The sequence below is a fragment of the Phalacrocorax carbo genome, chromosome 1, assembly GCF_963921805.1.
Source record: "Phalacrocorax carbo chromosome 1, bPhaCar2.1, whole genome shotgun sequence".
In the NCBI taxonomy this organism is placed as follows: Eukaryota; Metazoa; Chordata; class Aves; order Suliformes; family Phalacrocoracidae; genus Phalacrocorax; species Phalacrocorax carbo.
Genome location: NC_087513.1, coordinates 88,532,976 through 88,557,770, shown reverse-complemented (window position 1 = coordinate 88,557,770; position 24,795 = coordinate 88,532,976). Strand labels below are relative to the sequence as shown.

General features: G+C 51.5%; 1 protein-coding gene across 4 annotated transcripts in view; it reads right to left on the bottom strand.

Annotated features, from left to right (window-relative positions):
* Nucleotides 1-8,269: 8,269 nt before the first annotated feature.
* The window catches only part of GPR156 (G protein-coupled receptor 156), a 28,469-nt gene continuing 11,943 nt past the window's right edge, over nt 8,270-24,795 (bottom strand). For 2 of the 4 annotated variants that reach the window (XM_064465722.1, XM_064465714.1), the window contains exons 3-12: nt 24,519-24,665; nt 24,259-24,400; nt 21,432-21,568; nt 18,932-19,067; nt 17,939-18,049; nt 16,771-16,896; nt 16,147-16,242; nt 12,986-13,222; nt 10,983-11,141; nt 8,270-10,357 (exon numbers count right to left, since the gene is read on the bottom strand). In XM_064465722.1, coding sequence (XP_064321792.1) covers nt 9,170-10,357; nt 10,983-11,141; nt 12,986-13,222; nt 16,147-16,242; nt 16,771-16,896; nt 17,939-18,049; nt 18,932-19,067; nt 21,432-21,568; nt 24,259-24,363 — 2,295 coding nt within the window. In that variant the 5' untranslated portion in view covers nt 24,364-24,400; nt 24,519-24,665 and the 3' untranslated portion in view covers nt 8,270-9,169. The remainder of the gene's footprint in view (nt 10,358-10,982; nt 11,142-12,985; nt 13,223-16,146; nt 16,243-16,770; nt 16,897-17,938; nt 18,050-18,931; nt 19,068-21,431; nt 21,569-24,258; nt 24,401-24,518; nt 24,666-24,795) is intronic. The other 2 variants (XM_064465731.1, XM_064465740.1) reach the window with 2 other exon arrangements.

Below are 24,795 nucleotides of genomic sequence, written 5' to 3'. Positions count from 1 at the left end.
TGGGCTTCTCTTATACTGGTCACTTTGTTTTGCAAAGATGATATTCAGGTTTATTAAATGAATTGATGTTATCCTGGGCTTGGGCATGCTTGCTGGGTTGCTCAAAAATGCCATAAGGTTTAAGGTGGAAGTCACTGTGCTCTTTCCAATGGACACAGCCATCAGTAGGACAGCTATTGCTGCCTAAATGGCATGAGCAAATCAATGCCTTATATCTCTTTTAGTCAGCCCAGCATTTCCTTTATAATCTACAGGTAGGCTGCAAACTTGCAAAAACCAATGAGACAGTGGAAATTTCCCTGTAATGAAAGCACGTCTCTCAACACTTCCAGGCATGTTGCAGCAGAACAAAGCTGTGACCTATTCTTTCATCTGCCACCCTAAGGGTAGGAAGATCTTAAAAAGTCAATGTCTCATTTATGACTGTGCATTAGAACAGCCTAAGCTGGTCACGGAAGAAAAGTATTTTATAATAATCCTGTAAAAGAAGAGACAAAATCTTGGTTGCTCAGCTGTTAGCTGCACAGAGCTTGGCATCAATCTTGAAACCCAACGAATAATTTTTGAAACACTAGAATTCCTAGATTTCCAGCTGTACTGGAAGGTTGGTGGTCAGTGCAAAACGTTCCTTACCTCCTGCTGTTACTGCAAGATTGATGCTGTCTGGATCAGGGGAAGGATAGCCCAATTCTGCAAAATAAATAGGCCCCTGCTGTGTCCAGCGTAGAGGCTTCATCTCCCCCTGTAGGACTGTGGCCCCCTGCAGCCCAGGGTCTGACTGCATAGCAGGGCACTCGTTTTTCCCAGGGGAAAGCTACAAGAGGATTTTTTTTATTTAAGCGCTTTACCAGACGTATCTCACATGCTTGTGGGGTTGTTTCTAATGCTGTCATTATCTAGAAAAATCTCCATTAGTGGTAGAAATCTCATACTTGCTTCAGCAGATGCTTTGATTGATGATGGGGAGCAGGGTTCTTGGCTCTTTCTGATCTATGATTGTCAAATTCCAATTATTCCAGTCGGTGGGGTGATCCTGAGAAACTGGGATGTTTCCCCTTTGTGTAAGGAGACAAATATATGTATGAACACACAGAGAAATATTATTTGATTCACAAAAACCAGCTGTTGCAAACAAACCATCCACATATGGCAGCTACTGACTACTCAATAGCAAAAACATTGGTCTCCACTGTCAATACCGCAGTTTGTTGCCTGAACTCCTTTCCCTCCTTCCCTGGCCTCTCACTCGCTTTTTCAAGAGGATGTTTGGGATTCTCACTGGAGTCCAAGACTTGCTGGTTGAGGAAGTTGACCAGGGCCCAGCCGGGAGCATTGGCTCTTGTTTTCCTGGTCTTTGATGGGTCAACCTGTCTTTCAGGCCATCCTGGTGAAGCACGCAAAGCCTTTTTTGCAAACATATAGCGAAGACGACTTGATGCATCTCAGGAAAGTAGCCTTGCGTTCACTTGAATGACAGTTGCCCGTTAGACAGAAAAAGAGCATGCGTTTTTTCTCTCTGAGATGAGCACAATGGTCAGTAGAAGAGACAAAGCTCTTGATTCCCAAGTCTTCTCCTTGAGTAAATTAGATCCCACATCATCCTCAGGTATTCTTTGTTGTTGGTGGGTTTGTGTGCTTTAAAGGCTAAATTCAGACACCCTCAAGCAGCTGTTGCTGAAGGCAGTGGGGGCTGAGAGCTTTTTTCCATCAGAGGGTGGAATTTAGCCCAAAGGTGTCATACCGTGGCACAGCAGGTACCCAGTAATGCCAGGCTTCCAGGAACAGGAGAGCCTGCCTCCCCTATTGACTGCAGCATGCTGATATCAGGTATTAGAGAACTAGGAAAAAGACTTCACCATCGGAGAGTTGCGAAGAATAGATTGCAGAAGCAGGAGAGCACTAAATGTGGTTTTGTTACTGGTATGAAAAAGGCTGTAATAGTGAGAAAATGAGCTGATATTTGCAAAAGCGTAATTCACCATCAAATGAAAGATTCACCTGTCAGAGGAAAGGAGGTCTTTATCTAGCACCTGTATTTGGGGGACTGTTAAAAAAAAAAAAAACAACCAAAAACCAGCTGCTTTCAAACAAGGGCTTGAATTTGCTGTAATCATGTACAGAGTATCCCATTGTTCATGGATCTGCCTAGCACTGCTGTAAATTCAAGGTGCGATTGCATCAGCTAATATTATTCCTGCAGTTCTCTTTGGTTTGAAATATTGCCCGACTCATTTGGGTTAGATACAAGATGTAATTGCCTGGAAACCAGCACACAGCTCCAGAAGGGTGTCCTGCTAGTTATATTAACCTTGTCCAATAAAACGTCCATATCATTCCTGTGTTGGATCAAGTCATCAGGACACTGCACAGGGTGTGCCTTCATTTTCCCTTCCTATGGGCCCCTTGAGAGGTAGCAGGGGCTTCCTAAGGAACTCGAGTCCTTAGGGATGTCCTAAGCCATGGGAAGCTCCAAGAAGCAAAAGCTCTTCAGGGTTACTAGACCTGCTAGGCACAAGATGCACCTCTCGGCACTTGCAGGAGGTATATTGAGAGGAAACATGGATGGACAGGCCTTACCCTGTGAGCATATTAAAATACTACTGGTAAACCTAGCACCCAGTGGGTGCTGGAACCCCATGTCCACTGCAGACATGCAGAGAAAACGTCAAGTTCCTGCTGACCCGCAGGAAATTTTTCTGCTTCTGGCCCGCCTTTCTGATGTCCTAACTACCAATGAGTATTTCTTCTCATGCGCTTTTCAAAAGGTGAGCGTGATCCTTTTCTAGCATCTTGCCAAACTCTTTACAGACTCCTCTGCAGCTGGAGTCAAGGAGCATGTATACAGCCATCCTCACATTGTTGCAACGGGAAGACTATGACTTGGTAGCAATGAAACCAGGGCTCTCCCTCAATGCCTCCCTGCAGACCAAAAGAGGGGCAGGTATGAGCTGCCAGAGGGAAGTAAAAATAGTTTCCTCTCCAAGTAGACCAGGGATCCTGGGAAAAAAAAGGCCACGTTCTTCATCGGCATGTAAGAGAGTAGGTTAGAGAATGAGAAGGAAGAACAGCTACTAACTAGAAGACAGCATTGGCATGAGAACAAGTAGATAAAAATAGGCTATGAAAAAATGTGGGCTGCAAATCAGAAACAAGTTTCCTTCTGTCATAGTGAAGTTCTGGAATAACCTGCCAAGAAAATTCCTGATGACTCTTAAGATGGGCTGTGATAAATTAACAAGAGGGGCTTTATGACTCAGTACTTGTCATAGCTGGGGAATATGATGATGACTAGGAGATCCCTTCCAGCCCTGCATTCCTGTTGGTATGATAACAGAGGAATCTGTGTAGGGTGCAGTAAATGCTGAATCACTGGGTGCTTTATATAGCTGCCTGGCAGGACAAAGCCCCTCGCACCCATCCTGTCTGCAAGAAGCTCCAGGACAAAAAAATCCATATGATGTAAATGATTGTGCTCTGGCAGCACAAAGCATAAAGCTACAGATGCCTGAGTCAGAAGAAAACCAGCTGAGCTATAGGCTCCTCTACACAGGGAAGAGGTGGTGGCCTTGGCACAAAAGCAAGATACCTCATTGTAGACACCGAGTTGTACGTGCTCTGAGGTGAACGCGCTCCAGCAGCTTCGACACCCAATTTTAATGTGGGAAAGAAATTCAGTGCTTGGAACCATGTGGAGGCATCCCATGCAGTTGCCCAGCCAGGTGCGTGCAGGGATTGGTTCCACAGGACATGATCATATAATGTAGCGGAAAGGTCCTGCAATTAACATCAACTGCTAAAACATCCCCAGGATCCACAGCTCTTTTGATGCTGTTTTTTCCTGTTTCCTAGGAATCCCCCAAGGATGAGATCACTTTCTGCAGCACAAGGCCAGCAATCAGGATGCAGATTACATTGGTGTGTTTGATGTCTCACAATGGACATCTATAGCTCTGCTGCTGTGGCTCTAAGAGCAGACCTTGGGATAACAGCAGCACTGCAATTTCAGTAGTACACAGCTAGAGGTAGAGGCCAAGTAGAAGGCACCCATGAAAAACTGGATAATGTAAGAGACAGGCCTGGTTTCTGGGCTCAGGAGAGTAACATTGCTCAGGAGGAGAGCGCTTCTCCACAGGCCTCATGGCTGTTGGATTTGTGGGAAACTTTTCTGGAGCTTCTTCCAGACCTGTAGAGGTCATGTACAGATGTGAGTGCTCCCTCACCTCCTCAAAACCTGCAGCATAGGCTACTTGGAGACCTAGCTTCCCTGACTGCTGCTCCCCACAGTGCCACAAGAATGTCCCTGCACATATGTGGCACCACTGTACAGTCACCATCTCCATGGTCGCACAGTCTGGTTACGCCAGGCCAAAGTATCCTGTGGGTTTTCCCTCTTGCAGTACTGTAAAATACTCATTATTTCTAATAACTGTCCCTGGTATCAAAGCTCAGAGTGAGAGGTTCCCCACAGAGCCCAGCTGCTAACCCCAACACAAGGCAGTGGGGAAACTTCCACAACAGTCAGCACTCTTCTCCCAGAGAGCCTGGCTTAATCCCCCTCTGCCATAGCTAACAAAGCTTCCCCCCCCCTTTTTTTTTTAAACGAGGCAGCTGAATCACAATCGAGAACAATTTTGTTATTTCCTAAACAGTTGCAAGCTGACAGGGTAGCAGAGGCAGACTGAGCAATGGCAGGTGGTTGTGGCACAAGAGCCTCAAGGCTTCCTGCCTTCCTTGCTCTCGCCAAGGCCCCAGAAGCAGGCATAAGGAGACATGCCATACCAGCTGTGACCCTTCCTAAACAGCCATCAGCAAGGAAAGGACACAGAGGTGGCAGTGCACTGCTGGGGTCAGGGGGAGTGAGTAGAGGCTGCAGAGCTTTTGAACAGAAGAGCAGCATCTGTAAACAGGCCTGTGGGCAGGGAAAGGCTCCGCACAGTGGAGCATCTCCATCACACTGTCCACAGCAGGGCTCAGGGATGCTGGCTGAGGTGGACTCGTCATCTCTTCCTACGGTTTGCAGATAGCAGCAGGAGTCGTGGAGCTGGAGCCTGTGGAGTTGCATTGCTAGCATAGGAAAGTTGGCTTGGAAACATGGCTCAGGAAGCTAAAAACATTCAAAGGACCTCATCAGCATTAACAGCTGTGACTGCCCCTTGTGTCATTGGAAGAGGCAACCTCTCTGCTGGCAGATACTGCTCGGGTGGAGACAGGGTACTGGGATAAGGTGTGCAGGATTGCCAAGGGCTGCTCTGTAGCTTTGGGCCGCAGGAGTTTCTCACGTGCACTGAAGTGAAATGAGCACATTTGTAGGGATGGTGAGATGAGCACTCAACTTGGAGCAGGCTGGGGACCTTCTTCCAGTCACTTATCTTTCATTTCAATTTCTGTAAGATGAAAGTTTCTGCCTTGAGCTGCAAAGAGGCACAACCTTTCCTAAGGGGAACAGCTTTAGACAGCAGATATGATGGAGAAGGAATTGTTCACATGGGATATTGATACTACAGGCCCCCTGGGAAAGAGACGGCTGTCTTTAGGCTGTCCATCACCAGTGACAAGAAAAGTAGTCATAAATCAGGGCACTCACGGTCCTCCTGCCACAAGCCATCTTCTCAGCAATCCCAGTCTACCCCTCCATCTTCACAGAACAAGCACCACTGCCCCAGCAGCTGCCCAGAGACCTTGGATTCAGGGCAGAGTGCTAACTAAGATGCTTTGAATGGCTGAATGGGGAGAGGCAGACTGCTCCAAAGCCCAAATGAAGAGCCATGGTAGAACCAAATGCCAAATTCAGTGCCTATAGTTAAGCAGCACAAAGGCTCCTCTGTGTGCCTGTGCAATGCCTGATGCAAAGATCCCATAATAGTAATGGCACTGAAAGGCAGCCCACCGCCTCAGTCTGTCCTTTCCAGCCCAATCCATCACACAGTGCTTTGACTCTTCCCCGCCTGAATCAAATGCATATTCCTTGCTAGATACAGGGGGAAGGACGGGTTGGGAGTCATCAAAAGCACCAGTGAGTTTTTATGTGTGCACATACACATGCATGCATGAACTGCATCAGCCTTCTGTGCATGTGTAGAACGTAGAATCATAGGCTTATTTAGGTTGGAAAAGACCCTTAAGGTCATCAAGTCCAACTGTTAACCCAGCACTGCCAAGTCCACCACTAAACCATGTCCCTAAGCGCCACATCTACACGTCTTTTAAACACCCCCAGGGATGGAGACTCCACCACCTCCCTGGGCAGCCTGTTCCAATGCTTGACCACTCTTTCAGTAAAGAAATTTTCCCTAGTATCCAGTCTAAACCTCCCCTGGCACAACTTGAGGCCATTTCCTCTTGTCCTATAGCTTGTTACTAGGGAAAAGTGACCAACCTCCACCTTGCTACAACCTCCTTTCAGGTAGTTGCAGAGAGCGATAAGGTCTCCTCTCAGCCTCCTCCAGACTAAACAATCCCAGCTCCCTCAGCCGCTCCTCAGAAGACTTGTTCTCCAGATCCTTCCCCAGCTTTGTTGCCCTTCTCTGGACATGCTCCAGCACCTCAATGTCCTTCTTGTACTGAGGGGCCCAAAACTGAACACAGTATTTGAGGTGCGGCCTCACCAGTGCCAGTACAGGGGCACAATCACCATCCTGCTCCTGCTGGCCACGCTATTCCTGATTCAAGCCAGGATGCATCCACATGACGTGCAGTTTTCAGTTCATGGGTGCTGGTCACTAGACGGAAAAGCAATTGCCGCAGTGATGAGTTTCCAAACAAACCATAGGTTCAAAGTCCTTGGAGGGTTTTTCTACATTTGCTAGTAGACTTTAAGTTAATTTTTATATCAGCTGCTTCTAGGTGGCTTCATGGTTGATCATTTCCTATGACCATGCTGCAATATTTCCTAGCCCCTGAGCAAAGTGCTACTCTAAACATGCTTTGGGCTGGGGAGAAATCAGCCCCAATTTGAAAAAGTGGCTTTGCCCTGTATTTAACAGGCTCCCTAGAGTGACCCAGCCACCTCCCTGTCACACCCGTTGTCCCAGCGTGCGGATGCCGTGGGATGCGCTGCATGGGGCACTTCAGGTTTGCTAGCGCACCCCGTGTGGCAGCAGCAGCCCCTGCTGCGAGCGCTGCAAAACTGCAGGCGGCTTTTCCCCGGCCCCGGGGAGGGGAGGCGGGGGGGAAGGAGCCCCCGAACCCCAACCTGCAGGACCCCCCATCCCCGGGCTCCCCGGGCCTCCCCCCCAGAGAGGGCAGCCGGAGGCCCCCACCCGGAGCTGCGCAATCAGGGGCTCTTCCCGCCGGCATCCCGGCTCTGTGGAGACGCTCCGGCCTGTCAAATAAATTATGGTTATAAATAAAACACTGCCCGCTGCATGCTCACAGGGTGCCCCCTGTTCCCCTGGGGCCAGGCCCTGCGGCGCTTCCTGGCTCCACACCAGCTCCCTGCAGCTTCGGCGTGGCACAGGGTGGATTCAGATTATAAAAACTGATTTTTGGGGGTACCCAAGAAAGTGATGTGGAGGGGCACGCTGCCACATCCCTTTCTAACCACCCCACCCTTGCCGCCCCCCTACCCACCTCCTGCTTGTTCAGCACTCCTCCAGGCCAGAAGGGCTGCACTGGCAGCCTTCCCTTCTGCTGGGACTGCAGGAGGCTTCCCACACTTGCACCCTGTCTGGGCTTCTCTGCCTCCAGCCCCTGCTGCAGATTTCCCCCGCAGTGGTAGAAGACACCCCGTAAACGCATTTCATCCAGGCCGGAGCCATGAAGCGCTCAGACAGCTGTGAAAGAAAGATGGAAGGAAACTGGTTCCTGTTAGCTAAAGGTGACCAAAAAAAAAAAAAAATTGGACTCGCCCTCTGGGGTGTTTCCATTTTAGGAGAGAAGAGGGGCTATGGGAATATTGTTTCCCATAAGATTATCAGCTTTGGTGATTTGCCCTAGAAATTCAGCAAGCGTGGAAAATCTTGGTGGCAATGGGGAAAAAATAGGTGACACCAGTGAAGGGACACAGCAATGAGGGACTTCACCATCATAAAGGATAACAGAGAGGGCAGCGCTAACATACATAATTCAAAGCCGTGTTTGGGATTCCTCTGTCACCCACTCTTTTAACAAAGCCTTTCTCCAGAGGGTTTTTTATGCACTGGGCATCAGGTCTCAGCACCCCTGACTTCTCCTGTGGCGGCAACAACATGCTGAAATGCCTTCACAGGAAAGCAGACACACCAGATTTACTGTTCTTGATATTTCTAAGATAAAAATTAAACAGACCATATTAATTTAAACAAACCTTATTCCAGACTACGTCCTCCATACAAAGGCATACAGAAGGGCACAAGCCCCAGAAAAACAAAGGAAAAAAGAAAAGAAAAATGAAAAACCTTTTCAGATCATCTTTTACGATTGCTAGTTTGCCTTTCCCTTTGGCTCTGACCTGAGTCTCACCTATGACCATGCAATCGAACTACACAAAATGCAATGACACCTCCAGGGATGTCACCTTTAGACTCCATTTTCTCACTCAGATGCTACCAAAAAAACCACCCCAAATGTCTTCTGCGATCACCCCGCTCCGAGGTCCTTGCTTTGCTGAGGGAGCAGCATGCCCCAGGCGAGAGGCAGCCTGTGAGCATTCCTGGTGTCTGTCTGTCTCCCACCTCCAGCTGGGTGTGATGCTCATGGGAGGCTCAGCATTAGCAGCCTCAGGGAAGAAGTACTCTGTATGTCCGTCTCCTGTGTGCAACAGGCCACGTTTCTGAGATGTGGTGCTGCTCCCCTCCAGCATGAATCACCCAGTGCTTGCAGGGAAAGCCCTCTGAGATGATGAAGTTTGGGGTCTTGCAGGCCACTCAGCCCCAGTCTTTCTGCTGCTGTCACTGGGATAGACCGACATGCCGGGTATCTGCAGGGTGCCAGCAGCTGCCCAGAGCAGCCAGGACAAAACCACTGCCACCCCACCAAGTGCCAACCACCTCTTGGCCAAATGTGGTCGGCAGTCACTGCTGAGAGGCTGGGGCTGAAACAGCAACCCAAAGCAGGGCAAGACTTATTCCTGACCCCCAGATGCCAGAGCAACACACATCCCTCAGAGGGATGCGTGGCTTTAGCATTGCTGAAAACACGCAGTGTTTCGGGGGTGGGAGGGCACTTGCCTTTGGTGCAGGAGTGCTCCCGGTCACACAAAGGTGGGCTTCAGATCTTCTTTGAAATTCACCATGGGCTGGAGGCCGCTGTGGTGCTCTGTCCGGTGGCCCACATGCCCGCTGGGCTCTACGTCCATGTCTGTGCTACTGCTGCCCAGGGAGCTGCGTGGGCTCTGGAAGCAGACCTCGCAGCAGGGCCGGTGGCAGCCGTGAAACATCTCCTCGGAGCTGCTGCTGCTGGAGTCAGAGTCTGGGTAATAGTACAGCGAGTGCAGGGAGGGCTCAGCACGTCCCCTCGGGGCACTCTGCCGCCGCTGCTGCTGCTTCTCCTGATGGATGTGCTGGGAAGCACCCTGGGACTCCAGCCATCCTGGCCATCCCTCTGGCTGGAGGCAGACCTCCCCAGAGATGGCTGGAGGGGACGGTGCTGGTGAGTGAAGGAGCCCTCCGTCAGCCATCTCTTCTTCCCTCCCCAGGAAGATATGTGCTGACTCCCCACAGCCCCAGCCACCTGCCTCCTTCACCCCACGGCCGGCATGAGGGGACACATGCCCAGGGAAGCAGGTGGAGGCAGGGGGCAGCAGGATCCTCCGCCGCCGCCTTGCCAGGTAGGGGCTGAGGGGTGTGTGGATGCCTGGGTAGCCCTCCTGGGCCCCCCACGTTCCTCCTTGCTCACCTGGGGGGCCTTGGCTGCCGCGTGGGGGCCGCCCAGGTAAGGCTGGGCTGTAGGTTTTGCTATCCAGACTCAGCTCTTGCAAGATTTCCCACAGCTTCTCGCTGCTGACATAGCTGACTTTGGGGGACGACTCCCAGGCCACGCCAGCTGAGATGTCCTGGCCTGGTAGCTGTGCTGGAGGCTGCCCCTGCCCCACAGGTGTCCCATGCTCCTGGGTGTCTTTCAGGTCACATTCAAGGCTGCCTCCCATGTCAAAAAGCAGTGTCTGAGAGCAAGCAGGCTTGTGGCTTCCATGTTTCTGGAGGTCCTGAGCACCACTGCAAAGAGGTGGTGTACCCAGCAAGTGGGGATGCTGCCACCCATCCTGCTCTGGATCTGGAGGGCAGCGCTCCCCCGGTGCATCCACACGCTGCCCTGCACTCCAGGTGCAGGTAGCTGCTGGTGGTGCATGGGGGTCACAGCTGCTCTCTGCAGACATCAGCCTCATCAGCTTCTCCTTGGCGCTGGTCACTTGCTCTTGCAGGCTTTCAATCACAGCGTTTTTCTGCATCAAACAAATAAGCCTGTCAAGCGTGGGGTGGGTGCAGGGTACAAAACCGCTGCCATTTGGAAGCAGGCCCTGCCAGAAAACAAATCACTCCTCTCCACATGGAGAGGTGCTCTGAGGCAGCGCAGTGGCAGGTTTGCAGGTCTGGCCTGCAAGAGCCACACCAGCAGCAGGCATGACCTCTTCCTCCCCTGGAGCCCCTCAGAGCCCCCAGATGCAGGTTTGGGAAGGGGGGTGCTGGGGCAGGTGGCTCTCCAAGCCACAGTGCTCCCACCCATGCAATGCGGGCAAGGGAGCAGGAGACTGGGGGCTTTCCTGAGACAGACTATCTCCCTTCTAAATTAACCATGTTGACTGGTCTGTGGAAACCAGGATCTCCTGCTCTTCTCCCTCCATGTTTTTTTGAAACCTTCCAGATTATGCCTAAACTTTGGTGCTTTGCAATGTGCAGAGCAATGTGACAAAACAAAGCAGCTCTTACCCTCCGGAGGGAAGAGGTCAGAGGGGGAGCACCAGTGCAGACTGGGGCAGAGGGAGGGCTTCCCACCCTGCAAAGCCTTCAGCCCACAAAAGGGAAGGGGGGAAGCCAGCATGGCTGAGCGGGACTGGCAGAACCCCATACCTCGGTGAGCAGCCGCTTCATGGAGTTTTTCTCTCCTATCAGCTGGTAAAACTGCTCCTCGCTGTACACCGAGCGGCAGCTCCTGCTTGGACTGCTGAAATATTTTGCCATGTGGCTCACAGTTTGGCTTTCTTCTTCAAAGGCTTTCCACTGCTTAAGCTGGGGAGAAGAGGGCTTTATTGGCATGGTACGCACAGCCCCTGCCGACGTGGAGGGAGGCAGGCGCAGCTCAAGCGCAAAGGAGACAAAGGGACGGAGAGGGGGAGACAAAGGCAGGGTGTGACAGAGGAGCAGAGATGGGTGGTGAGAGACGGCTAGCCGAGGGTCTGCAGCATCGCTTGGAGCCTCCCACCCATCTGAGCCCTACCCTGTCCCTGGCTCCAGCTTTTAACGCAGAGGGGGTTGGTCCCTGCCTGCACTGCAGCCTCTAAGCATACTGTAAAAGCCCCTTCCCCCTTCTCCCCGACTCTGTGACAGACAAAGACAGTGTCATGCACGCCTCCTTAACCCTGAATAACTGGTGACAAGCTGAAAACCAGCAACATTTAGTATCTGTTTTCTTGCCTCATGTCTGCGTGGAAGCCTTGCACAGCCCAGCTCTGGCTGCTCATCGATCTCAGATGAGCAATAGAAGAGCAAGCCCATTAGGAAAAACAAGCTGATGAACTAAAAGATCCAAGTTAAAATGTTCAAGGCCTCCAGGCTACAGCAGAAAAAACGGTGAGGCAGAGTGCAAGTACAGCTCATCAGCTCCTCCGCTCTCATTCTGAGAGACCTCGCGCTTGGCAGAGCATTGCCAGCAAGCTTTGTGCTTGTCAAAGGAGGTCTGGATCCTGCTCCATGGGCTGGTTATCTAGTGAGTTGGGTCTCTGCAGTTATACTTCATCGACTGAGGTAGGAAGGGACCTCTGGAGATCATCTAGTCCAACTGCCCTGCCCTGCCCTGCTCAAGCAAGATCAGCTGGAGCAGGCTGCCCAGGACTCTGCCCAACTGGGTCTTGAATATCTCCAAGCATGGAGACTCCACATCTCCAGGCAAATTGCTCCAGTGCTTTAAGGTTTAAAAAACCTTTTTCTGATGTTTAAACAGAATTTCCTGTGTTTTAGTTTGTGCCCATTGTCCCCTGTCCTGTCAGTGGACACCACTGAGAAGAGCCTGGCTTCCACCTCCCTACTCCACCCCCATAGGTATTTATGTACATGGTGGGATCCCCTGAGCCCTCCCTTGCACAGATCTGCTCTTTCTTCAGCTTCACCTCTTCCTCCCTTTCTCACCTCATTTCCTTGAGCCCAAACATCCCTCCAAACATAACACTGAGCAAACAACTGTTTCCTCTCCCTGTAACAATGGGAGCGTTTTTCCCACTAATGTCGCAGCCAGGCACGCCAGGCTGCTCCTGGAGGACACAGGAAGCAGAAAAGCCTCGCCTTGCCACAAAAGGCTTACTCAAAAACATCTCTGCATCCTCTCCCTCACTTGCAGCAAAGCCCAGCTTCCTCCTCTGAGAGCACAGAGGAGGGCAGCCTTCCCTTGGGATCACCAGCAGCCATGAAGCCTCTGAGCCTGGCAAGGCCATCTGGATTGCTGGAGCCCCCCGCTGTCCCTGCCATGGGCAGAAACCCTCAGTGGAAGCGGGCATGTGGGGTATGAGGAGAGGACAACTGCATGAAGAACTGATCCCACCACCCATGTGGAAGAGGAGGAGGGCAGCAGCTGCCTCACCTCCACACATGCCCTCTCTGTGGCTGCCACCCACAGCACGCTCTTGCAGGAGGATTTCTGAGCAGCAGCTCTGCAACACACCTGCAGTCCCTGGAGACTCAGGGGGCTTGCTTGGAGAAGCAGAGCCATTAGGGCTTGGAGGATAAGCTGCGCAGGTGAGCCCAAACATTTGGGGAAAGAAGCAGGAAAATTAAGTGCTTTGGCCCACACAGCTGCTGTTGTTAAACTCCAAAAATGTGTCAGTTTCCAGCCAGGTTGGGGGACAGAGGTGTCAGCATACCTGGGGGACAAAGATGAAGCAGTTGATCGTGGTTGTACACACAAAGATGCCTCCAGAGGTAAAACCAAACAGCAAGTTGTGCCAAGTGCGGAAGAAACGGTGAACTAAGCAGATAGTGCCGGCAACCAGGAAAACGAGGTTAACCCCGACGATGAGCGTCAAGGACTGGTTGACTGGCGGGGAGCTGACATTGTTGGTCAGACCGGCCAAGTAGGTCCCATACAGCAGGAGGATACTCTGGAAGCAGAAAAAAGAGGTTTCCAGAGTGTGGAAAATTACAGCCTGATGGTGTCAACCCCCACCTCGTACCAAGCCCGGTGAGCTCAGATACACTCAGCACAATCCTAATTAATGCTCTTTGATCTATAATGCAGACCTTCATCGCAGAGTGGCGACACCGCAGCAAACGCCCAGCACGCTGCTGCAGGTCAGAAGTGGGGCTGGGGAGGGAGGGCAGAAGAGAAGCCACAGAGGTCCCAACCAAGGGGCACAAGGAGCTGAGGGTCAGGCTCAGCAGGCAATGCTATGAAGCAGGGTATGGCCAGGAGAGGCAAGACATGAAAGCCTCCCCTTGGGTAGCCTGGGGCACGAGCAGCAAATATGGACAGACAAGAGACAGAGGTCCCTGCGGGCATGCAGCAGCGGGTTCCCATCAAGGATCAATGACATTCAGAAGGAGCAGGAAGGACATTCAGAAGGAAAAAGCAAGGCAGAAGAAATGGAGGTTTAGACTGGAGGGAAGAGGATGTACTTGGTGCCTCTTTAAACAGAAATCCAGAGTGCAATTCTTCTCCCTTCCCTTTGCTGTTTCCTGCCTGACTCCAGCAGCAGTGAAAGGGTAAGAAGGCAGCAGAGGAGTGTTCTGTACACAGAGGCCCTCCCTCCCCCAGAACAGGTTGGTTGACTCCGAGCAGGCTTCCTCACCACACTGCCCCTCAAGTGTCCCATGAGTGCATCTTTCCCGTGTGCTCAGGATTAAACTACCTGGCAGGCTGGATCCCTCCTTCCCTCGGGCACAATGACAGGGAAAACAGTATTTTTTGCCCGCCTCTGTAGCACAGGGCATGGTCTGCTTTCAGGATCATTTGGAAATACCATCCAACAAAATCCCTGCTCCTGCAAGGACCCAGAATTCTGGGAACACGACTCCTACATTATTCTTGTGCCACCCAGTAAGTGCAACTGTCAACCTTTTACTAAGAGACATTAAATTGTTATTTGGGCATCAAGAAGTGCTTTGTGACCTGCAGTGCAGATATTCCATAGACACTCCTGGACCCCTCCATGCTGTGGCTGCTCGATGACCGTGATGGCTGCTTCCAGGGTTAGGGCCTGTAGGGACACTCTTACGAGCAAGAGGTTCACATCCAGAGTCTTTGGTGAGACTCCCAACTTCAGAGTGGCATGAATTCTCAAGGCAGGATTGTAACAGCGAGAAGACCTGCCTTGCTGGGAACTAGGTTGATGCCCAACGCTGCTTTGTAGGAGCTACACTGGATTGTAACTGTGTTCACCACAGGGCACCTCCAAACACATGCCCCAAAGGCAAGCCAACTCCTAATCCCCAAGCAAGAGAAAACACAGCACCAAAGTCCCATTTAAAATTCACATAGTCTATCTGGGATACAGACAACAGCACTGCCCTCTAGGACTTTCGGTGAGCACAGGACTAAGTTGTCTGTTTGTTTGTTTGTTTTAATCTTGAGCAGAAGGACTTTGCTCCTAATTCCAGGCATGTCCTTGGCAAATCATTTCTGTTCTTTGCTCTGTGCCAGTAAAACCAGGATAATCACCAAGTGGCTTCACAAAGGGCTGAGCACATTAATGCCATGGAAAATAAGAAGTGCTATGTACACACAGAGATAGAGCCTACTTTCATGTCAGTGTAAATCCAGATCAACTCCAGAGAAACCACTAAAGAAGTAGCTCCATGACCCCCAGTAGGTAGATAGGATCAGGTTCAATGCAACAATAACGAAGAGTACCTGGGACTGGTAATGGCAATGTTTTGTTCCAAAAAGCAGTTTGTAGAAGCCGTATGCAAAAGCATTACCTGTCTAAACCCTAACACAAACTGCGGACAAAATCAGAGGTGGAGACACAGCACTGAAAGCCCAGGGAACACCTACAATCCCTAGCACCAAAGGACTTCTAAGGACAGGCTAGACTAACGTCTTTTAAATGAAGTATCAAGAGTCGTCTGGACAGGGTGCTGGGCCATCTTGTTTAGACTCTGCTCTTCCCAGAAAGGTTGGACTAGATGATCCCTGAGGTCCCTTCCAACCTGTGATTCTGTGATTCTGTGACAGGCTAGACTAATGCCTTTTAAATGAAGTGCAGGGGGGAGGAGGACTTGGCCGTGTTGTGAGGTCTCTTCCTGCTCTTCTTCCTACAATTTTGGGTAGATGGTCAATGAGTATTATATTACAGTGAGTCAGAAAGGAACTGCCTGTACTGCACGCAGAGATGGAGCCATTCCCAAAGAAAGGCTGTGATCTCACAAGCTTCATCAACATCAGCTTTCTGAAACACGTCCAGCCTTTGCCAACCCAGAGACACATGAGACCACAGATAATTACAGCGATAATTACACCTACATAGTTACATCTGTATAACTAACTCTTCTGGAATAAGAACAGCCACGTGCAAAGCCACACCAGTGAAAGTGTACCTCAGTGGTATAATTAAGCTGATACACATCCTGTAAAGGTAGGCACCAAGCACTTGTCATCAGCACCTCCCTGATTTGGAGTCAGAGGACCCAGGCTGAGCTGCAAAGCGCATCACTGTGGTGGATGGTCATCTGAGGCTTTATGGAGAAAGTGTGCTTTAGAAAACAGTAAGAAACAAGTTTCAAGAAGGGAGATAGATGAGGAATGGGGGGTTGCAGGGAGAGAACTAGAGGGACAGTATGTGCATGGCGTACGTAAAAGAGATGGTGAAGTAGGGAAAAAATGGCTAACGGCTTTTACAAGGGAATGCAAGAAAACATCAAGGTGGGCAGGACTGGAGATGGGAGGGCTTTCAAGATGGACAGGTGTAGCTGGAATCTGCAATAGGCTTGGGAGGACAGCGAAACTATGAATGCTGCTATATAGCTGAGGCTGTGAGACTGGGAGGAGGCGAGATAGAACACAAGAATCAATAAAGAGGTTACGTACCTTAAACCCTAAAATGAGAATGAGCCAAAGATCGGAATAAAGAGATGCACAGGACTGTACCCGGCTCACTGAGCAGGTCATGCCTTTCTCTGTCGCCTAGGAGGCAAGCGGAAGGCAGAAGTGAAGGCTGCTGCCCAGAAGCAGGCTCAGACCAATGGGCAGACAGGTCTATGCATTTGACCAGGTCTCCTCTGTTAATTCCTAAAAGGAAAGGCCAAAGCTGGTGCTGCCAGGGTAGAGGGTTAAAGCAAGGAATATTTTGGTACTCCGCTGCCAGCAGGGCTAGTTAAATCTTTCTCTGAAGCACCTGCAGATGCGGTGGACCTCTCCTGTGTCGCCCAGGTGACCTGCATGGGCTGGTGAAGATCATCCACCAGACCCCACTGCTTTGCAAACCAAAGCCCTGCAGCCAGTTATCCCTTGCTAGGTTTGGGTGCACAGACCTGGAAATTTTGCAGCGGAACCTCGTCTCTGTAATAGGCCAACCTGGAGCACCCAGAAGGATTTCTGGCTTGTTTTTCTTTCTATTTTTTTAAACAGCACCTCCGACCACCCTCCAGCTTTGTCCACAGAGATCAGACAGGACATGGCACAACACTTCACTGCCCCTCCTCATCCTTTTACCCGCAGTGAGAAGCTGAGGCTTCGGAAACACTGGACTGGATCAGAGAATACCCACGTCAAGAGCAGCACAGCATCTGCCAGCACCAGCACTGCCACCATTGCCAACAACTGGAGGTCTTTGATAATCTGCAAACAGGCAAGAATTAAGCTTTACTGTGAGGGGCAAATGGATACCAATAACCTCTGTCTCCCGGGTCTCTTTCTGGTTGTTTCTTCCAAGGGACATGTCTACCCTAATAACTCCCCCAGTGCGGAGTCCAGCAGCTCCCCTACATCCAAGTCAGCCACAGGATCTCTGTCTACATCTCCCAAACTCTTGGAGACCGTACAGGGTTTGGGGCCAGGTATAAACCCTCCCTACTGTGTGGCCAGCTGATAAGTGCTATGACAGAAAACAGCTCTTCCAAAAACAGAGTATCATCCCTTACGCCCATATCACGAGCAGAAACAAAAAAGGGGGGGAAAAGGTGGGGTGGAGAAAGCTGGTAGGATTATAATTTTGCAAGTTTAATACAGATCCCGGTGCTTCAGGAATGGGAGTCCTTGCTCGTACCCAGTTCCCCTGCAAACCCTCTCATCTCACCTTTCCTCCAAGACCTACTTTTTTTTTTTTGCCATTGGAAAGTGGCTGCTGAAAGCTTTAAGTGTACCGTCATATGCACAATTTTATTTAGGTGACTCCCACTTCCCTCCCAGCTGCTGTATTCCCTTCCTTCAGTGCTGCAGAGGTGTTCCCTCCCTCCAAGAGGAGATCAGATGCATCTAGGGGCAGCCCTACATCAGATGCCCTTCAGGATACCTGGGTTATTTTCATCCCACAAAAACAATCAGCCCAGACCTGGACACAGACACGGATGTGTGGCATAATGAAAGCGTATGGCCAATGTAAAATGAGAACAAGACCTCGCTTGGTGATGGGGCTGGGACTCTGCTGGGCAACAGGCAGCCTGGCAGGACACCCACTCACCTGTACAGTGGAAAAGCTCCTGCCTCTTTATGCAGGAATAAATGAGGAGCCCATGCCCAGCTGGGTGTGAAAGCAGACCTGTAATTGTGGCACCCGTCCTTGTCATGTGCCAGTTTCATCTGCTATCCCACACCAGTTTGGGACTTGCTAATGCTCACCCTGCCTGGGGACTTTGCCACCCCCCAGGTGCTGTGTACTCACCACCCGCTTGTCCGGCACCCGCTGGGTGAACACCTTGTAGAGCCGCCAGCTTTTCCCCAGGATGGGGCCAAACACCAGGGAGGTTCCCACGCAGAGCAGGCAGAGCCGTACCTGCCAGGGGGGCAGAGTGAGGGGGCTGAAGGGGCAGCCATGGGGATCGCAGGGATACTCTGTGCCCACCCACCCAGGGATGTGATAAAGATGGATAGGGATGTGTCTGTGTTCTTCTGGCGGGTCATATCAGTTACTAGAAAGCTAACCACAGGGTGAAATAAATTAAAAGGTGTGTATTCCTCTGCAGGCATGCCTGCTGCCTGCCTTTTCCTCCCCACCCCGAGAGGGTCTTGTCAGAGGAGCAGGCAGGGAAAGCCATGCAGCTTGTGAGTGGCAAGGGCACATAGAGTCCCAGCACCAATAAAGCACTCCCTGGCACCTCTGTTAATTATCCTCAGCCCAATGGCTGGCAGAATGGCAGGGTGTGCTCTCTCCTATGTCCAACTCTCCCACTCAGGTGCATGCCCAGTCTCTGGTCTGGCAGGCCAGCTGCCCCAGGTCAGGACACAGGGGTTTGTCATACAGGTCAACGTTTTGATGAAGATCTGCTTTGCAGCCAAAAATCTTGCCTGCATCCTCACAGAACCCATGCCACATCAGGTAGTGGCTGTGCAGAGGATCCCATCTCCCTACTACACTTTTACAAGCTCAGCAGCCTGCATGCCTGTGGGGCAGCTGCCGCAAGCGCAGCCCGCTCCTCTGGGGACCTGCCTTGCATCCCCACCCCACCGCAGCTGTGGTTTCCACAAACAGCGAAGGCTGTTCAGACGGAAAGCAACTGGTTGCATTTTGCATATGTGGAAACCACAGCCTGGCCGAATGCACCCAGCAGCGAGGTGGTGACAGACTGCAGCTGAGAGCGAGCCTGTACAAGCATGCATGTACATGCACGCGTGTGCATGTGTGAAGGCACCCATCCCAGCAAATCCCCCCACTCACCTGAATAAGCTTTTCCACAGAGTCTCCAGATGGTAGGCTCTGCTCCTGAATCCCAAAGAGGTAAGCACTAGTGTAAGTCAAGCCACTGCCCAGCAAGGTCACAATGTTCAGATTGGGGCTGGACATCTTCACAATCCTCCAGGAAACAAAGCAGGGAAGGCAGTGACAGTTACTGAGTGTCATGACCTGGCAGCACAGTGGCAAGGTCCCCTTACAGGGACGATGATGGCCATAAGGACTGCTGACACACTGTCCCCGCCCCAGCCCCTGCTATTCAGACCTCCTCCAAAAGTTCAGCCATTGCTCCATGGTGCATACCCCATCCCCTCCATGGTGCACTCTCTCCCGTGTATTGCTGAGTGCTTCGCTATCCTTAAAGTGTTTCTTTTGCCCTACCCCGACACTCCTGTGGGACAGCAAGATTCCTCCTCCCCAAAATGGATGGGTACCAGGCTTGCCCCATGGCACCTCTAACCCCTGCACGGATCTATGGCAGCAAAAGGCATCCCTGGCAGCTCCAGCCAGCGTCTTTATGGACAAAACTGTGGGAAGCTGTGGACTTTTAGCAGCAAAGCAGACAGGGTCACCACAGTCGGGTCTCTCTGCTACCAGTGCCTGTGCCAGGCACACAAAGCTGTGCAGCGGTGCCAGCACGTGCTGCGGCTGCACATCCCCACAGTGGCACAGAGCCAGGGGAAGCAGTGCCCCACTGTTACACAGGTGGCACACAGCACAGTGCCCAGCTCAGTTCCCCAGGTTCAAGGCCAACATCTTCTTCCACTGTCCTCTGCTGTAAAGGGGCAGAAGCGGAAAACCCCACCAATGCAGCCTGGCGTGACTGTCCCCAGCTGTGAGCTTTGGGTACAGCAGCTACAAATGCCTCCAGGAACAAGCTTTTCCCACTGCTCCTTTCTTTGGGGAGATACCTCCACCCTCAGCACAGTCTCAACTTCAGAAAGCTGCCAGCAACGTTCAGGTTACAGCTTCCCCTCTGTAATTTCACCCCATCACTCTCGTAATCCTGTAACTGTATTCAGAGAGGTGAGAATCAACCCACTGATCTCTCCCTCCCTGTCACCCTTCTCCAGCAAGCCCATCAAACGAAAGCTGTAGATCCTGCCACCCTCCCTGTGTAGCTCTGTCACTTAAATATGCTGCTAAGTCATTGCATTTCCCTACCCTTGAGCTCCTTCCTGGCTTGCTGCCTCACAGACACAGAGACTGGGATTCAACCTGGCTCTCTCCCTCCCTGCCTTCCTTGCCATGCCTCAGCCCCTGGGGAAAGATATTCATCAGCTCTCCCTCTCAGCTGCACACTGAAAAAGATCTCCTTTGCCCTCCCAGGTTCAGTAGGCAAACCTGTATTTATTTGCTGCAGTGCAAATAAATAACGCACATTCATTACAACTTCGCTCTGAGAGTATCTTCAGGGGACTAAATAATTTTGTAATCAATTAAAGTGGCCACCTAACTTAACACCACTCTGCCTCAGTAAATCAAGTGCTTGAGACCGGAACGCAGGTCATGCAGCTACTGCACCGCAGCAGGCACAGGGCTTGTGGTGGTTATAAGAAGCGTTAAGTTAACACAACCAGAGCACTGGAACAGCTGCAGCCCAGCTGCACACAGATGCACCTCTCTACAAAGCAGGGGCACATGGACCACAAAGGCTTTGCCAGGTGAAGCCTGGGAGAGGGATTTATCTCTGTCGGGGAAGCAGTTGAGAGACCGATGGACCAACGGAGCTGAGGGAAAGGTGCAAGGAGGCAGGTGAGACATCCAGAATTGCTGAGGAAGGCTAAGCGCTGGCTGAAACAGCTTGAGCTACAAGGAATTGCTGAGCCTTCTGCTTGATTTATGCAGCATTCGGGTGAGCAGGGCTTTTTACATCCTTTGTGCAGACTGAACAGCACCAAGGAAAGCCTGCACTTCACCACCAGCTTCTCTCACCAATGGAGATCATGTTCCGCACCAATATGGACAACCACCAAGATCAATAACGTTAGCAATATTTTCAAACTATGAGTGACTCAATAACAGGCAGGATATGTGCACACTGTGGAGAGCGTGATGGCTTTGCTTATGCAGCTATGCTGCTCAAAGTGATGCTCTCAAGACTGTGGAGTGGAAAAGGATACCAGCTCTCTTTCTGCTCACTCCTGTCGATGGTTTTATCAAATAGCACCTTCAGGATGAGACCATGCACTGTTCCCTGGTGGTATGCTGGAGGACACCCGTGCTCTGTCTTGTTCACAACTCCCTGACTTGGTGAGGAAGGGAGCAGTCCAAGCAGGACTGCCTCTCCCAGTGATAAACACTGAGTGTGATGGAGAAAGCTGCAATATCCCTGGCATTGCCCTTGCTTGCCCGATACTGCTCCTTCAGGCTTGCACCCTCCTGATCGTTGGCCAGCCATCAGCTCAGAGCCTGGCCCTGAAGGAGCCCAACCCCACAGCACCAGCTCGGGGGAACTCTCACAGCAGAAGAGGGAAGGTCTTACCTGTTTTTCCTGAAGCGAATTGTGAAGACGAGAAAGAAGAGCGCTAGCAGGACTCCTCCGGTCAGGAATGTCCACACAACTCCCAGGAGAGCAGTGGAGAAGGATGGGGAGCTCTTCCCACTGCGATCAGAAGATGTCTGGGGGAGGCAAAAGGGATGAGGAGGAAGAGGACATTGCTGGCATGGTCTCTCCTGTGGGTGATCCTGCTCAGCCTGAAAGGACTCAAAACCACATCTCCCAGACCCCTCCTCATGAGCACGAGTAACCCCACGCTAGCACTAGACCAAGACCCGCTGGCAGAGCTAAAGAGATGTGTGTAGACAGAACATATACTCTGCCACTTGCTGAGCGCACAGAAGAGAGGGCAGTATAGGAGCCCTCTTCTTACAGCCAACTAGCCAAATACATAATGAAGCCATACAAGTGACTCATAAACCTCAGGCAGCTCTGGTCATGGGAGAGGGGAAAATGGCCAACAGTTCCCTACTGTCCTCCTCTGGAAAAAAACCTCTAGAGAAAGACCTCGTGGTACCCCACTTTGTAGCACGCTTCTTCGGAAAGTTTGGTAGGTCATCCTTGGCTCCCACTCTTACCCCACATGCAGCAGATAACGAACCAGCCGGCTGACGTGACAGGGAGCCAGCAGCAGAGCTGCCAGTCAGTGCAGAAAACACAAAAAGGGAGTGGGACAATGTTTTTCAGACACGTTAAGCAGTGACACACCGAGCTGGGCTCCACCCGTCTCCTGGCTGGCTGGAAACAAACTTGGTCCTAGGTAGACATCAGCTGAGAACTGGCTTTTGAGGGACACTCCCAAAGTGGGTATGATGGAGGCACCTCTGTCCTTGCACACAAGTGACCTTATGGTTTTAAATCTCCATTTAAAAATATTCTCATCCTTAATCATCCTATTAACATAGGATGGATAAAATGATCCTATGTGAAACAAGAAACCTATTTACGCTGCAGATCTAAAATACTCCAGCATTTTTAACAGGGCGTGCATGTGTGGGTTTGTTCACACATACTATATGTGCATGTTACTGGCATCTGTTTTTTTTTTTTCTTTCAAAAAAGCATTACTTTTACTTAACTGCTGGAACATCCCCTTTAAGGGGAAGGAGGAAGATGGGGACCACACACCTTCTCGCTAACTTTTCTGGTGCTAAGTCCTTTCTCAGGTATTCCAGTTCATTTGCACGCCATTTCTACAGCAAAAGACTATTTTCCCGACAGCTGCCACTGCCCCAACCTCCTTATTCTTCCTTCAAGGCCAGAGCTGTTTCTTCTTCCAGCCTTGCTAGAAATAAATCTGCAGGGAGAAGTAAGGCAGTCGTTTTGAGCTGATGCCTCATCTGCCTCTTCCCCAGCCTGGCTTCATCTCCTCTGGGCAAGCAAGAACAAGGCACAGCTTGGAGAATTAGAGCCAACATGTAATTCTTAAAACAAAAATGTGTCACCGCCACGCGAGCAAGGCTGATCCGCAGGCTCCTGGCAGCTCACATGCTGGTGTCACACTGGTCGCAGGGCTGCTGGGTAAAGCAAACCCCGGCTGGGTGAGACAGCCAGCTGAGAGCCAATGCTGCTGCTGCGTTATGCTGGGATACAGCTGCATGCACAGCTCAGCCCTGCTTTGCAGCAGCATGAAGGATCCCAGGGGAGATATTAATTTACCTCCTGCAAACTGCTCCCCACCTCCTCTTCCCTCTCCCCATACCCTGGGGGCTCTTTTGGCTCTCTGGAAAATGAAGACCACACCAGATGGTGGGGACGGTCAATCAGGTCAATCCCCCTCCCCTTTACACCAGAACTCACTGTGCAAAAAACCCATCATTCAGCACAAATCAGGGCCATTTTCCCAGCTGCCTGGAGGTCAGAGGGGCTGACAGGGCTGCTCAAGGCCAGTACAAGGCTGTAACTCCATCCTATTTCTGCATCCTGCCTGGTCAAGCCCAAGGGTAACACCTGGCTTTTGCCAGTAAGGTGAGCAGGGCAGACTCAGCATCCTGGGCCATCCACACTTCACTCCCAGCCACATCCACCAACAGTATCTTTCCACCTCTGGCTGCTGCCAAAAGCGTTACTGCACCCTCTTCCCAGCAACCACCCAGGGATCAGAAACACCTCTGTGGTCTCCACCTTTCCTTTCCCAACACATACCGCGCCCGCTCCCACCGCTCTTTCCCTGGATGTTGATGCTGAATGGAGTAAATCCTGGCCCTAGCAGGGGGCATACTAAATGTAAGGCAGCTGCCAGAGCCAGAGGAGCCAAGCAGCTTATGGTCTTCTAGTTAAAGGCCCACGGTCATGCAGGACATGGTGGAGAGCAGAGTGGACCAAGCCTCGCTGGTCCATCCAGCAGCCTTACGCAGAGCCAACTGCATCTAAGTGCATCCCAGTGTCATTTCTACTGGCTTAGTGGTGGTGGTAAGGCACCATTTATTATAGATTATGACTTTTAATTAAATCCTGCTCTATGCATATTTGAAAAGCACTTTGAAGTTCCAGGGGACTGGAAAGGTGAAGGGCAGAGGAGGCCAACCCAGGCCACTCCTAAGTGGCCGTCATGCTGGCCAACACATGGGAGGGCTGCTTGACACAACTTGGCTGTCGTGGCTGCTTCCTCACCTTTTATCTAACTGCTGGGTGTCATCTAGGCAGGGCTTGTCTTGGACATCATCCCAGGAGCTGACAGCACACAGCCTCTGGCTGGACTGGGATTGCTCAGTGGCTGCATCCTGGTGTCCCCCCCTCCATCCCTCCACCCAAATCCACTTCTGCAGAGCAAATCTCATGCCCCAGAGCACTCCGCTGCCTCTGTACATACCACTGTGACAGTGCAGAGCTCCTGCAGCACCTGCTGCTGCTGCTCCTGGTTGCCAAAACTGGAGCTGCCATCACAGAGCTCAGAGCAGTTGAATCCCGGCTCCATAGCACATCCTCAGCGTCATCCAGCTGTACCTTCGCCCCTGCCAGAAGGATGAAGGGTGGCTTTCTCCAGCAAGAAGCTGCCTTTGGCACATGCTGGATCTCCCCACTGTCAGCAGGGCGTAGGGAAGGGGTCTGGCAGCCCAAGGCTAAGCTTACCCTGAGCAATGCGGTGCACATCCAGAGCCAGGATGGGGAGCACCCACCTCCCGGTGTCCCTTGGGGTGTCCTCTGCAGTGAGGCAAGTCAGCACAGAGTGCGAGTCCCTGCAGAGCACGGTGGCATCCCGAGCCCTGCTACATCTCACTGCAAACCAACACACGCCAGGGTCACGGCAGCCCTCAGCCCCTGCACCCCAGCTGTAGAGCCGAACCCAGGTGCCGTGCAGGTCCGAGCTGGAGCGTGGCACCCTGGCACCCCGAGCTCACTGCAACTT